The sequence below is a fragment of the Apteryx rowi genome, unplaced genomic scaffold, assembly GCF_003343035.1.
Source record: "Apteryx rowi isolate R43461 unplaced genomic scaffold, aptRow1 scaffold_542, whole genome shotgun sequence".
Taxonomy (NCBI): domain Eukaryota; kingdom Metazoa; phylum Chordata; class Aves; order Apterygiformes; family Apterygidae; genus Apteryx; species Apteryx rowi.
In genome coordinates this window covers 268,884-284,060 of record NW_020450808.1, presented here as the reverse complement: position 1 = coordinate 284,060, position 15,177 = coordinate 268,884, and the positions used below count along the sequence as shown (strand labels likewise).

Sequence of the window (15,177 nt, the reverse complement as noted above, 5' to 3'; positions counted from 1 at the left end):
TTTTTTTTTTTTTTTTTTTTTACTTCTGTTACTCTTAATTTCATTTGTCTTTGTTCTTCAAAGTAATATGCTAACAAAGTTTTGAAAGGATAAGTATATAGTAAACTAAATTTTCCTATACAAAAGGAAATTTCACTGTGGTTGCATAGTTTGCTCTGTTTCAGAGTTCTGGAAGGACTCTCAAGGTGATATAAAACACTGAGAAGACTGTCAGATTGCTAATATTCTAATTTTTGTTTTCCTCAGATGATTATATTGCTATTGGTGCTGATGAGGAAGAGCTGGGTTCTCAGATTGAAGAAGATATCCTTTGTTGTACATCTATGTACTCTAAAATAAGAATATTTGTTAAAAGTATTGATATGTTAAAAATGAGTTGACTTGATCCTTATATTGAATATTATTTTATTTCATTTAAAACAAAACCAAGCAAACTGTTCAATACATCCATGTAGAAACTCAGTGTTTAAAAAATACCACAGCCTGATTTGCCTTAAAACTTGTTAGTATATACATACTTTTATATATGTGTGTGTATAATACATATGTAATGTTATAGTTCCGTATTTTTTCCTTGCAGCAGCAATATTATGTCTTGGTGAAGTATTCTGAGACAAAATGTTAGGCTCTTATATGTTCTTTAATTTTAAATCTGTTCTTGTTAGTACTATTTTATTCTAACATCTTGATTTCAATTTCCACAAATTTATTTCTAAGTGAATTTGGAGTTTTCAAAAGAGTTGTTCTGGTAGCAATGTTTGAACAATTACAGAGCAGAGGTGTCTGGGTTTTCATGGTTTGGGTTGTTTTGGGGGGGGGGTTCTTATGCGCAGAAAAGGTCTAAGCTTCCTGATCTAACTTGCTAATGTGCTTCTGTAATTACAGGTAACCCTCATTCCTGTTAAGGAATTTCCTGTTTGTTTGAAAATTTGGAAAATTTGTTTTAAAATTCTGTAAATGAGCTTGCCAGTACTTGAATATTTAATTAAGAAATTAATTCATCCTCAGAATAAGGTCAAGGAACTGGTCTTAAATTCATGGATGTTCTTTCAGAATTTCTGTTAAGATCCTACCACCCAAAAATTCACGTTTTACTGACCATCTGTGAAACTATGGTTGGGCCGGGGCAAGGGATATGGAATATTGTCTAATGTGTTGAACAGGAAAGTAACTGTTGTCTGGCGTTGGGGAAAAAAGGACTTGATCAACAGTGGAAAAGCACGTTGCTTTACAAAGATTGCCCCAAAACTGAATGCTTGATAGTGTTTGTTTGTTAACGTTTTGTTCCTTAAATTCAAAGCACCTATTTTTCAAGAATTAAAAAACACTGATATGAAATACAAAAATAGGGTACGAAGTAGGATAGCTAATCTCAAGGACACAAAGAATCCTAACTTAAGGAAAAACGTACTATGTGGGAACATACCTCCTGACAAGTTTGCCAAAATGACAGCAGAGGTAAGTAGAGAATAGGTCTTGAACTATTTCCCTATTTAACTTATGTCCTGGCCGGTCTTTATTAGCCACAGAAATAATTTGTATAAGCTGTCTGCGCTTTTTAAAAAAATATGGCTTGTTGGTGGCTTGCAGAGTCTGAATTCTACTGGGCTGTGTTGAGGCAGAGGGAATGGAAGCTGTGTATGTTAACTGTTTCTAAGTGTCTGATTTCTCTGTAAGTCAAAAGTCACGTAAACTGTTTCATGTGTTACAGGGAATTTGCACAGAATGTTGTGCAGCCTTTGGAAGGCCACATTATGAGTCAGTGATAGCTTTTCAAGTTCATGGAGATGTATAGAAATACATCTGGCTAGTGACTCCAAGCTGTTAAGCCATTCACCTCTTTGGATACGTAATGTTACCATCAGTGTTAGTCTGCCCTACTGTTTGTATTTTTCAAATCCTAACCTCTGGTGTTTTGCTTCTGTGCAAGGTATAGCGCTGTGGTTTAAAACATCAGTCCCTCTTGTGTTGGCCTTAGTGCTTGTTTAAAGCTTATCTCAAATTTGACAGAATACTTCAAATGATTTTGAAGGGAACTCTTTGCAGTAAATAAATAGAAAAAGCCATAAATGATGGGGGAAAGAAGTTAGGAGAATTGCCCTTTAAATTAAATTAAATTTCTGTTGTTGAAAGGATATTTTGAACACTTTAATAGAAATTCCTGTTGAGATGCTCACTGACTTTACAAATCAAAATAAATGTAGGAATCAAGAACTGCAAAATTAAATGTTATGGGAGAGAAAAATGAACTGTTAACTGTTAATGCCTCATTTGAGTTTTGTATCTCTGCTGTTATGTATCAGATTCTTCTTCCCCACCCCGTATGCGCATGTGCATGTTATGTACACGCACACACAGTCAGGTACAAAGGACTGTCTTGGAGACTGAGAAGAAATTAAATTTATCATCAAGTAATGAAAATCCTGATTGACTTTGTTCTAGAGAACAGCTTTTTCTATAGCTTTGTAGAGAGGGCAGGGCAGACAGAGGCTGATAAAGGAATCTATATATAAAGAAATGTGGATGGTATCTTCAGTGAATATTTTGAGTTCTTTTTAACTCTGTAAACTCTGTGTATGTACACATATAAAAACATACATTTCATGTTGTCCAGTGCCCATCCTTTGGGTTTGTAATTCCTGTCTTGGACTAAGATTATAAATTTAATGGCTAAAAAAATGATTTCATGAAGATGAGTTCTAACTGAAACTGTATTAATGAAAAATAACATCCCATGTGGATGTGGAATACAAGAATAAAATTTTAATGAAGAAAAATAGAACAACTTTTTTGTTCTGCATGCTTGGTTACTATACATTGTTGAAGATCCTGCATATTAGAGCTTTTTTTTTAAAAAAAAAATCAGTGAATCTGTTCTTTCTCTAATGTTTTGAAGCTAGGTGTGTATGTGTGAGGTCTTATGCAAATAAAACTTAATTAAATCTTATCTAACAAAAGCTTAAAGCTTATTGGAAAAAAAATATTATGCAATTAATTAACATTGATGACTTGTTTCTACAGTATTAGGGAGATCTCTGTTTGAATAGAACTACCCCATTGATTGTATGGAGTAGTTGAAAATACGTGTTTTGCCAAGGATGCAAAGATATCCACAAGTCAGTGTTGTAATAGAAGTTAAAAAGARCACTGTGAAACTTTGCTGTTTCATGTATCAGCTTCATCATTAAACTTGCAGGCTTTTTAATGAGTGTAAGTTGGAATAGATACTAATGATAAATTTAATATATATTTCTACTTAGATGCAGCTCCTTGAATGAGGAAGAAAAGCTTCTTTGAGTTTATTTCTCAGGAGGTGATGGATTGCTAATAAGAGATATTACAGTTTATATTGTCCTTTAGTGACACTGCTGCAACATCACTATTAGAAATCCAATTGAGTCTTGATTTGGAATAGCGCTTTGCAGAAGTCTCCCTGAAAAGGAAGCTTGCTCTCTGGCAGTCTGGGCTTGGTGGAGCTTACAGCAAAACAATGGATTTGGGGTGTGATTTTCAGATGGAAAAATATTTTGTCTAAAATCAGATGCTGTATCTCCCTGAAAAAGCATCACTGGGTTATCTGTAAGGAACAACTGTTCTGCCCTGTCTTCCTCCTGCATCACTGTAGTGCTGTGTTTTGTACCAGTGATTCTTAGATTTTTGTTTATTTGGTGAGCCACTGCCTGGCAGTCAGGCTTGGTGCAAGTTTTGTCATTGTGACAAAGGATGTGCCTAATGTACATCTAACAGAGGGTTTGTGGTGTACAACAATGAGGGACTGTGCAGTTCAGCAGACCATTTTAATGTGCGGGCTTAATGCAGTCTATGGATCTTAGCTTTGGAATCATACTTCCAAGTTAAATGAGAAATACTAGTATTCTGACTTCTGGTAATGATCTGCATGGCTAGATACTGGCCTGTATGGCTATACTCTATTTCTTAGTACAGATATGCAAATAGACAAAATAATGTAAGTTTTTTATATGATAACTGTCTTTTGTAGGTCAATGAGGTAATTATGCAAGTATCTAACCTAGGAAGAGGACCTTTTTTATCCTTCTGTACCTTGTATCTCTGTTACTTTTCTGAAGTTCAGAGTTGTATTTACAAGTAAATGTTTCTAGTTGTAACTTCTTCTGATTATCCAGCTGCATTAAAATTTTAAAATTTAATTTTTTTTTAGCTTCTGTGTTGTGAAACATCCCAGCTTAAGTCTTAAAAAATTAAAAAATCTAAAATTTGTAGAATTACTTTCCCCTTTCATAAAGAGATTATTTGTGGATTCTGAATCAAAATGGTATGTGCCTTCAGAATTCTGTGGTACGCACACTGGTAACAGTTTGTTTAAAACAAACTCTCTTATAAATTCTTTCTGCTATTTGCCCATAACAGGAAATGGCAAGTGATGAGCTGAAAGAAATGCGCAAAAATCTGACCAAAGAAGCTATCAGAGAGCACCAGATGGCTAAAACAGGAGGTACCCAAACTGATCTGTTTACATGTGGCAAGTGTAAAAAGAAGAACTGTACATATACTCAGGTACGTGGTTATTCAGATTGTTCATTTTCCTTTATCAAATTTTAACTTCTATATAAAGATTGTCAGAGAGAAAAATAGTTCTAATTATAAAATGAACATGTAACAAAATGTTAACAAAATACAAAATTTTGTGGAGGCAGTTGGAAGTGCTTAGATGTGCTTCCMTGAAGAATGTTTGTTGTATTAGTTTACCAAAAATTTCACATAAATCCCAGCTGAGCATCTAAATAGCTTGAAATGTCAGTTTCTTGCAAAGCTGAGTTTTTGCTTACTCTTCTGATTACATCTTAGTGACATGCTGTTAATATAGATGAACTAATTTACTGTTTGATATGGTTAAACTATTTTTCTTCAAAGAGAGTAAATAGGAAAAATACATATAATCTATAATTTGACTAACTTTAGACCCTGATTTATGATCATTCCTAGAACCTTTTCTAATTTAATTAGGAAATATATACAAAAAAAGTGCCTTAATTTGTTTAGCAGTGCTGCAAGGCATGCATCTTTGATCATAGAATCAACAAAATTCATAATGTAATATTGTATAATAGATGCTTGAAGTAGAAAGGTGTTTTTCAATCATGAGACTCCTAAGCCTTTTCATCAGTAAATATGTGGAAAGCTGTATTGAATGTGTAGTTTTACTGCAGACTGTTTTCCTAGAAGTATGTGCGCAGTGCTTCATTGCTGAAATAGGTACCTTTAGTACTTTTAAATCTGTCAAAACTTAAGCCTGTAGTCTATACATAACTTYTCATACCAGTTAAAACCAGATTTAACTTGTGTTTTTATCCAGATGTGTTTCTTAAAGGTTTAAAATCAAAGTTTAACATTAACATTGAATGTATACTAGCAAAAGTTGAAGATACTAATTTTCCATTTTGGCTCTTGCCTTTGCTGAAGGTTCAAACCCGCAGTGCTGATGAACCTATGACAACATTTGTTGTATGTAATGAATGTGGAAACAGATGGAAGGTAAGATCATTAGACTCTTTTGCATATTTGCTAGTAGACAGTCAGGCTCTGTGCTTAATTTTCTATTTTACAATAAATAACAAATGAGTTTCTCTTGACTTGTGGTTATTTCCTAACCCACTGATTAATTTTTTATGTTGATATTGCCAAATAACTTTAGGTTAGAAAAATACCCTTGGTTGAAGTTGTGGGAACACACAGGTGAGGAGGGGGGCAGGTTGAGAAAAGTCAGCACATTGACTTAGACCTTGTGACATTCAGGTACAGATTTTCTGCTTTGTCTTACAAAGCTGTGACAAGTCCATCTCAGCCTTGGTTCAGTTCACCGAAACACATTCTAACCCTTTTTGATCTCTACTTCTATGAATAAAGTAGGTTGTCTTTGACCTTTTCTTGTTTTTCTTTTGTTTTTTCTACTCTGAAAAGAAGGGCAGATGAAAAAGAGATGACTTCTGCCAGGTTCCTGTGTCAGTATAGGAAGTGTGAGATAGTGATAACTTGATTTAATTTTTTAAAGTTCAGGATATGGGGATTTAGAAAGCTTCTGGGGAACAGTGATAGTCCAGTAAAGTGGAGAAATATCTAATGAAGAGCTGTAAAATTTTCAACTCACATGTGGTAACATGCAATATAAGGCACGATATCTTTATTCTGTTATTTTTCAATGTTAAGGATGCTGCAGCTCTGCAGAATCACATTGCAAAGCGTACTGTAAGATAAATAAGATGCAGAAAACAGTGTTTTTTTTTTTTTTTTTAATGCAGTTAAGTTTTACATATCTTCTGACTGAATATAGGTCAAATCTATACTCCAGGATATCTAAATAATTTATGAAGCTTAGAAAATGTTTGATGTAGCACATAGAAGGAAGAGTTCATTTGTCCCTAAAACTTTCTATAAGGTGGCGGTTAGAAAAAAAACCCTCAGTCTCTGTATAAAGATGCTTGAGTGAAGGAATGCTAGTATGGTATAAGCAAATGCTTTAACTAATAATTTCCACATCGTATGTATGGTGTCATTTTCTTTTTCTTCTTGCAAAGATTTAGAAATAAGCTGTATGAAGATCTCATAATATATTTGTTTTCTTTTGACAGTTCTGTTAGAAGAAGAAATTACCAAGACATCTGGACCAGTATGAAAGAGGATTTTGTAATTAGCTTTAAAAACTAGGCTAAGCATCTAGCTTCCTGCAAATGAGAGGGTGTTTGTTTTTTTTTTCTTCCTCTGTTAAGCAGCATACATCCCTGAAGTTAGCCTTTGTTTTGATTTGACACAACCATCATTTCGTTAAATGCCTTCCTATAGCTAGTAGTCGTTAGGGCCAGGTTGCTTGATTGTATGGTGAATGTTAAAATATTTTTTCATTTTTATAAGTAAGTTGACATTAAACTTTTACCAATTAAACATTTTGGTAACTGGCTTGTTTTTTCCTAACTATATGAATAATGTCCTGTATTTTTTTACAGTCTGAAACATGCCGCCTCCTCTCATATGTATTTACCTCTCCACTTTCTGTTAAATTGTAAGAATGGATTGTGTTTCTTACTGGTGTGTTTACTAATATTGCAAAGAGAAAAGGCATCCAACTTCATTTTAATCATATTGAACCCATTTGTTAACTGAATCACATTTGGTTAACTCTCTGGTTTGTACATAGCATTTCTGAATTAGTACTGAAATTCTGATCGCAGAGTTTGGAAATTTATTAATGGATATGTTGACCTCTTTTGCAACGGTTGGTTAAGCTTGTTTTTGTAACCAGCTTTGATCAATGCAATTTATTTTATTGCTCTAAAGCATGTATGTTATGTTCTATCAGTGGGTATTATTTCTAGGAACATCTTAGAATACTTGGTTAAATTTGATTCAATTGTTCTCTTTTGCTTAACTTGCTTGCCAATGAAGTTTGTTTAAACTTTGTAAATAACCAAAGGCATTTTGTGGTAGGCCGTCCTAATGACGGCCAGTTAACAAATTCATCACAAGATAAACTGGCTGGAGTATTAATAGTAAATTCATTTCATATAAATGACATTAATTTTGTTCATGAACTGAATTTTGAAACGTAGAGTAACTGATGTGATTTGTAAACACAGAGGCCAGAAGAACAAGTGAGATGATAGAAATGCTGTTTGTTAGAGCCTGTTCTTTTAGCAGTGCACATGTTTAAAAGTATTTTTCAAATGCTCTCTCAAGAAAATCATGTCAACATCTTTAGAAGAGAAAATATTTGCATTACACCTAAGTTTGTATTGTCATTTAATTTATCTAAGCCTGGGGCTGAGGAGGTCTATCCTGGCAATGTATAAAGAATTCTTGGGGGAAGTATGTGCAGTTTCTGGAGAATAAATTCCTTGACTGTAAAGAACAAATGGGAATTTTTTATTGATCATTTTTTGTGTGATGGAGGCAGGCTAAAGCATGAGATAGTATGGTGACTCTTCAGCGCTGCAAGGCAAAAAATGTTTGAATACTTTATAGAGCAAGCTTTTTCGGTCAGCTTGTGCAAGGAAGAAAAACAGGCTTTTCTCTTGAAAGAAAAAATGATTAAAACAAGAATTTAGGTTGATTACATATGTAGCCATTTTTTAAGGCAGAAAATTGTTCAGAATTTCAAACTTTCTTACATAACTTTATATAAAAACAGTATTTTATAATATTACTCTAATTCAGAATAATTTCTTTATTACCTTTCAGAGTCAGTTTATATTTAGACCGTTTGGCAGGATTGCTTGTTAAGAGTCATTTAAAGATGCTGCTTTTTTTTTTTTTTTTTTTTTTAAGTTAAGACAGCAGCAAATGAATTGTAGATGCTTAGTATCAATGACAGTGCTTTACTCTGAAGTGTTTTTAAGTCCAAAAGATTGTGATAAAAGTGATTGCAAATTGGGTGTCAATTAGACCTAAATTTCTTTTGCTATTCAAATATGTACAGGACAGGCTTGGTTTACATAACCTTCCTCATGTTACATGTCTTTTAATCTTTATGTCTGTGACACATAGGAGAACTGTTCTTCATGAGAAAATACAGGCATACCTCGGAGAAATTGCAGGTTCAGTTCCAGACCACCACAATAAAGCGAATATCTCAATAAAGCGAGTCACACAAATTTTTTGGTTTCCCAGTGCATATAAAGGTTATGTTTACACTATACTGTAGTCTATTAAGTGTGCAAGAGCATTATGTCTAAAAAAATGTACATACCATAATTAAATACTTTATTGCTAAAAAATGTTAACCATCATCTGAGCCTTCAGCGARTCGTCATCTTTTTGCTGATGGAGGGTCTTGCCTTGATGTTGATGGCTGCTGACTGATCAGGGTGATGGTTGCTGAAGGTTGGGGTGGCTGTGGCAGTTTCTTAAAATAAAACAGCAGTGAAGTTCTGCATCGATTGACCCTTTCACGAAGGATTGCTCTGTAGCATGCGATGCTGTTTGACAACATTTTACCCACAATAGAACTTCTTTCAAAATTGGAGTCAGTCCTCTCAAACCCTGCCACATTGGAGTCAGTCCTCTCAAACCCTGCCACAGCTTTATCAACTAAGTTTATGTCATATTCCAAATCCTTTGTTGTCATTTCAACAATGTTCCCAGCATCTTCACCAGGAGTAGAAAACCACTTTCTTTGCTCACCCATAAGAAGCAACTCGTCAACCATTAAAGTTTTTTCATGAGATTGCAGCAATTCAGTCACATCTTCAGGCTCCCCTTCTAATTCTAGTTCTCCTGCTATTTCCACCACGTCTGCAGTTACTTCCTTCACTGAAGTCTTGAACCCCTCCAAGTCATCCATGAGGGCTGGAATCAACTTCTTCCAAACTCCTGTTAATGTTGATATTTTGACCTCCTCCCATGAATCACCAGTGTTCTTAATGGTGTCTAGAATGGGGAATCCTTTCCAGAAGGTTTTCAATTTACTTTGCCCAGATCCATCAGAGGAATCACTGTCTATGGCAGCTGTAGCCTCACAAAAAGTATTTCTTAAATAATAAGACTTGAAAGTTGAAATTACTCATTGATCCATGGGCTGCAGAATGGATGTTGTGTAGCAGGCATGAAAACAACATGAGTCTTGTACATCTCCATCAGAGCTCTTGGGTGACCAGGTGCATTGTCAATGAGCAGTAATATTTTGAAAGGAATCTTTTTTTCTGAGCAGTAGGTCTCAACAGTTGGCTTAAAATATTCAGGAAACCATGTTGTAAACAGATGTGCTGTCATCCAGGCTTTGTTGTTCCATTTACAGAGCACAAGCAGAGTAGATTGAGCATAATTCTTAAGGACCCTAGGGTTTTGGCATGGTAAATGAGCATTGGTTTCAACTTAAAGTCACCAGCTGCATTAGCCCCTATCAAGAGAGTCGGCCTGTCCTTTGAAGCCAGTCATTGACTTCTCCTCTCTAGCTATGAAAGTCCTAGATGGCATCTTCTTCCAATAGAAGACTGTCTCGTCTACCTTGAAAATCTGTTGTTTAGTGTAGCCACCTTCATCAATTCTCTTAGCTAGATCTTCTGGATGACTTGCTGCAGCTTCTACATCAGCACTTGCTGCTTCACCTTGCACTTTTATGTTATGGAGACGGCTTCTTTCCTTAAACCTCATGAACCAACCTCTGCTAGCTTCCAACTTTTCTTCTGCAGCTTCATCACCTCTCTCAGCCTTTATAGAATTGAAGAGAGCTAGGGCCTTGCTCTGGATGAGGCTTTGGCTTAAGGGAATGTTGAGGCTGGTTTGATCTCCAGACCACTAAAACTTTCTCCATATCAGCAATAAGGCTGTTTTGCTTTCTTATCATTTGTGTGTTCCCTGGAATAGCACTTTGAATTTCCTTCAAGAACTTCTCCTTTGCATTCACAACTTGGGTAACTGTTTGGCGCAAGAGGCCTCGCTTTCAGCCTGTCTCGGCTTTCGACATGCCTTCCTCACTAAGCTTCATCATTTCTAGCTTTTGATTTAAAGTGAGACATGTGCAACTCTTCCTTTCACTTGAACACTTAGAGGCCATCGTAGTGTTATTAATTGCCCTAATTTCAATATTGCTGTGTCTCAGGGCGTAGGGAGGCCCAAGGAGAGGGAGACGGGGGAACGGCCAGTCGGGGGAGCAGTCAGAACACACACAACATTGATCAATTAAGTTCTCCATCTTATATGGGTGCAGTTTGTGGTGCCCCAAAACAATTACAATAGTAACATTGAAGATCACTAATCACAGATCACCGTAACAGATATAATAATAATGAAAAAGTTTGAAATAGTGCGAGAATTACCAAAATGTGATACAGAGATGCAAAATGAGCACGTGCTGTTGGAAAAACGGCGCCAATAGACTTGCTTGACGCAGGGTTGCCACAAACCTTCAATTTGTAAAAAAACACAATATTTGTGAAGTGCAATAAAATGAGGTATGCCTGTATAGTAATAGTTTTTCTGCATCTACTGAGTTATATGTGGAACTTATTACAAGAGCTAGAACGGTAGTAGCGCTTTCTGTGATGTACATGTATCCAGTAGGCACTCAAATAAGACACTTGTTTCACCTAATGCTACCTTGTGGCCATGGCAACAGCCTTCATGTTTTCACTCTTCTGCCCCTGAGATAAAAACAGAAGCTTTTTTCATGTAGTGAAAGGTAGAGCCCAAGAACTAGATACAAAAAAGAATATAGGTGTCTAAATTCTATTCATGCTTCATTTGGGTACCCAAATCCAAAGTAAAAACTGCTCAACAGTGAGCTCTGGATGCACCTTCGTTCAGCAGGTGCTTCAGTTCTCCCAATTGCCTGAAGTTGTCCTCCTCTACCAGAGAGGATACAAAGCCTAAAGAATGTGTAGGAGAAGTTGTCAGATGTGGGGCTGGAATCGTATCTCACTTTCCCAGATGCTTGGCTTACCTACTCAGTCATACCATGACTGTCCCAGTACACTGGAGTTTCTTTTATGCAATGAAAGATGTCAACAGGATTGGCGATGAATCTCTCTCATCCACAAATAGCTTTAACAAGCTCCTTTAGTATCCTTAGGGATGTTTGAATCCTCTTGAGCAAAAGAGACTTGAACACAGTTGCCCTGTAGTCTAAGCTAATATTTTAACACTATTACAGAAGAAGAGGTGGTTCTATTCCTCTTAAAATTGGGGAAAGAAAAGATTTTTAAGAAGTGTCATTTTTCTTCAATAAGATAGGCTGTAGGATTTTGCTCAGAAAACAGTTTTAGCTTCTGGATTCTTAGAAGGCATTTCTTCATATATAACTCTGGTACCTTCCCCAGAAGAAGTGTGGGTTTTAAAATGTCTTGTCCTGAATGATTCTTTTTGACTAAAACTAAACAGAAGGTAAATATTAGCTCAGTGATCTCAACTTTTATGAATCCCGTTTTGAAGCCCTGTAGTACTTTCCAGCATTATGGAGGAAGTGCCAGGTTTTTTTATTTTATTTATTTTTTGTCTGGAGTTCTGGGTTCCACTTGTGATCACATACATGAATTTAACTTGCAGTTTAAAATCCATAACAACTCAGGTAGAAATTCAATTCCTCAGTCTGAAGTCTTCATTCCCCCAAAAGTGGTTGTATTACGTTTCAAATGTGTGACCTTTGGAACAGATGATTAGTACTCATCCATATAATTAAATCTAAGGAGTTTCACCTCCTTAAGTAGAATTTCATACCCATGCATATTAGCTTCTGTTTCAATACATCATCAATCAGCTTGAATTATCTTACCCTTTTAAAAGGTTCGGGATTAATTTAGTTATAACATTAGTATAAAAAACCTTCCATTAATGTTGTTATTGAAATGATAGCAGTATACTTGTATTCTCAAGTATTGTTTAGAGCAAACTTGTTTTAAAATTATTTTGTAGTGAGACAGTCTTTCTTATTACTTCCTGTGTTTCAGATAGTTTTTTTTTTAATTGGAAAGAATATCTAGGTACGTGGTGCTAGTGTGACAAATTTTAATTTGTCTTTAGAGTATATAGCCTGAAAGGCTCTGCTATAGTCTTTTTTTTTCTTTATTTGTATTGCGCTAATGAATTTGGAATTTAAAGGTCAGTGTAAAGTACAATGTGCTGACTGAAGGAGTCCATACAATTTTAATACTGTTTAGCAGGCTCATAAAAAGAACAGTCTTTAACAGTATGCATGTTCTGTGGGAGTTATTGGTTTGTAAAGTGCAGGCACTGAAGAATTAATATCAGTGGACTGGAAAGTTGTTATAGGTTAATGATATCCTGCAGCTAGATAAATGCCAAGGCAAACCAGCCAGGCTTATTTTCAAGCTAAGCTAAATAGATTTTTGTGATAATTTTGGACTTTAATGAGTTATATATAATATCTTGTGTCAGTGATTGTTTTGTCCTCCTATTAGTGTAACACCTTGTCTATAGTAACTTTTCGATTTCAGTGGAATTCATATTTGCCTGAAAAGACATGTTTGTGCATAATTAGCAAGTATATAGTAATGAAATGCAATTAATAAACTGTCTTCTGTGTGGGTGGGTTTTTGTTGTTTTTTGTTGTTTTTTTTTCTTTAAATCCAGTATTAAACAGCCTCAAAATGACCTAGTATTAGTATTTTTTGTTTTGTTTTTGGGGGAGGGAGGGTGTTAAGAGATACTCTTAGGATATCTAGGGACTAGCATTCTGCCATGGATCTTAGGTATAACCTTAAACCTAAAATACAACATGAAAGTTTAAGGTTTTTCAGGAAGGATCATCACACTGTGGTAATACAGAAGTAAAATGAAAATTGCCTAGACAGTTTTATTTAGCTGTTGGGACACACAGAAAATAAGATTASAAACTATTATTTTCTTCTTTTAATAATCTGATGTTAACCATAGAACTACCCAAACCAATCCTGTTTTTTCTCCCCTCAATTTCAGTACATCTTTTTCTCAGAGAATAATAATATATATATTGTTTGATATAAAGTCCGATTGTTCAGTTTGTCACCTAACTCTTATTGAAGTATTTTTGCAGGGAAGAGAGATAACTTAAACTAAATCCTCTGTTTCATGAAATGACACAGCTTTGAACTTCTTTGATGCACGACACTGATCTTTCCAACAAACTGACTTTGACCTAGTTAAACTTACTTTGTCAGTTTTAGAACAGCCTTACCCAAACTGATTAAAACAGTAAGTACAGCATTGGCAGTTTGAGTGTAAGCTCCCTGTGAATGCTGCCAGTTTGATCTTTTGCTGAAGTTACTACCTATCATCCAATACTTAATGTAAACTGAGATTGTATTGAGAGTGTATTGCGTATGTGATAAATTGATAATGATGATGTATTAGGCAGTGGCAACCACTAACTGGACCGTGCCTTAACTAGTAGTACATGAAAGGGCTTCCCTTTAACCTTTTTTTTTTTTCTGAGATGACATAATGGCTTGCTTTTTTTTTTTTTTATCTTACCTTGTGTCAGCTCTTCTCCCATGATACTGTATAATGAAAAAGCTTGTTATTATTTGTTTGATATGTTTTCCCCTTCTTGAATCAACACTTGTCTCCTGCCTAGTGCATTGAGGAAGCAAATAAATTGGTTTCTTAAATTCTGCCTATTTCCCTTTTTCAGAGAGAGGAAGTCCCGTTTTGTCCTTTTCATAGTGCTGGAATTAGGCAAATAGTAGGCTGTAGAAAGATTACAGTAATGTCACTGAACTATGGCTGTATAATTCTCTCCTGTTAAGGTTTTTTTTTTTTCTTTCTTACTGTTCCCCTTTTGTCCATGTACTAATATGCCATATGTCATTTGGTTCATTAAAATGAATGTGTTGGGGAAAAATAGAATTTAACAGAAGTTTACTGTAAACTCCAAATTTTAATATAGTGGGATTGTAACAAATCTCATAAAGAAGTTATTAGAATAACAGATCTACAAATAGATTATGCAGATTTGACTTATTTTCTTCCTAGAACTTCTGCTGATTACCAATTTTGAGGTACACAAAAATGCTTATAGGGAGATATCTGTCAAAAATCAAGTGTAATGCTTTGGGGATAATGTAAATGAACATGGTTTATTAGTAGATAGAGCTATTGCTTTTCTTTTGGACAGTCTGAAATAATGCCTTATCAGCACCCAATAGTTCTAGCTTCTTTCTCTTGTCAATGAAATATATGAATGTCTGTAAAATAAACATGTCATATAACTGGGGAGAACTTAATGTGTACAAATGCAAGATGGTGGATACTGCCAGTCTCTCAAGAACAAGTAGTGAAATGTTTTTTACATCTACCTGCAGAGTGAAGAGAACAATACATGAGAATTCTTGTGCTTTATTTAAGAATTTAAATGCCCAGACTCTTCCTACTCTTATGTAAATAATTTATAAACATCAACAGTATGAACTTAAAAATGCTTTCAGCAGATTGTTGGTAGTAAAATAACACTTTTTCAGGAAAAAGTTGTTGTTTTTTTTTATAGGCAGCATTATTTCAACCATTAGCTTTCATAAACTTGAGGTTGCCATGCTGATTTTCATTAGCCCACTGCATATCTGTTAAACACATATTCTAAAACAAGTGGAGTATACCTGTGCCAGGTACGACTTGTACAATATGTGAAACTTCAGTCTAGGGTAGCCCAGATATTGACAGCACAACTGTTTTTATTTTGGTCACAGTATGGATGGGGCAACTGGTTTGACTTTCAAC

The 15,177-nt window shown here is 35.1% G+C and overlaps 1 protein-coding gene across 2 annotated transcripts in view; it reads left to right on the top strand.

Annotated features, from left to right (window-relative positions):
• Positions 1-7,886, top strand: part of LYPLA1 (lysophospholipase I) — a 52,282-nt gene extending 44,396 nt beyond the window's left edge. Inside the window, exons 12-16 of one of the 2 annotated variants that reach the window (XM_026081321.1) lie at positions 247-303; positions 1,304-1,458; positions 4,390-4,536; positions 5,443-5,514; positions 6,609-7,886. In XM_026081321.1, the coding sequence (XP_025937106.1) occupies positions 247-303; positions 1,304-1,458; positions 4,390-4,536; positions 5,443-5,514; positions 6,609-6,617 (440 nt within the window). In that variant the 3' untranslated portion in view covers positions 6,618-7,886. The remainder of the gene's footprint in view (positions 1-246; positions 304-1,303; positions 1,459-4,389; positions 4,537-5,442; positions 5,515-6,608) is intronic. The other variant, XM_026081322.1, reaches the window with a different exon arrangement.
• The last annotated feature ends 7,291 nt before the right edge of the window (positions 7,887-15,177 follow it).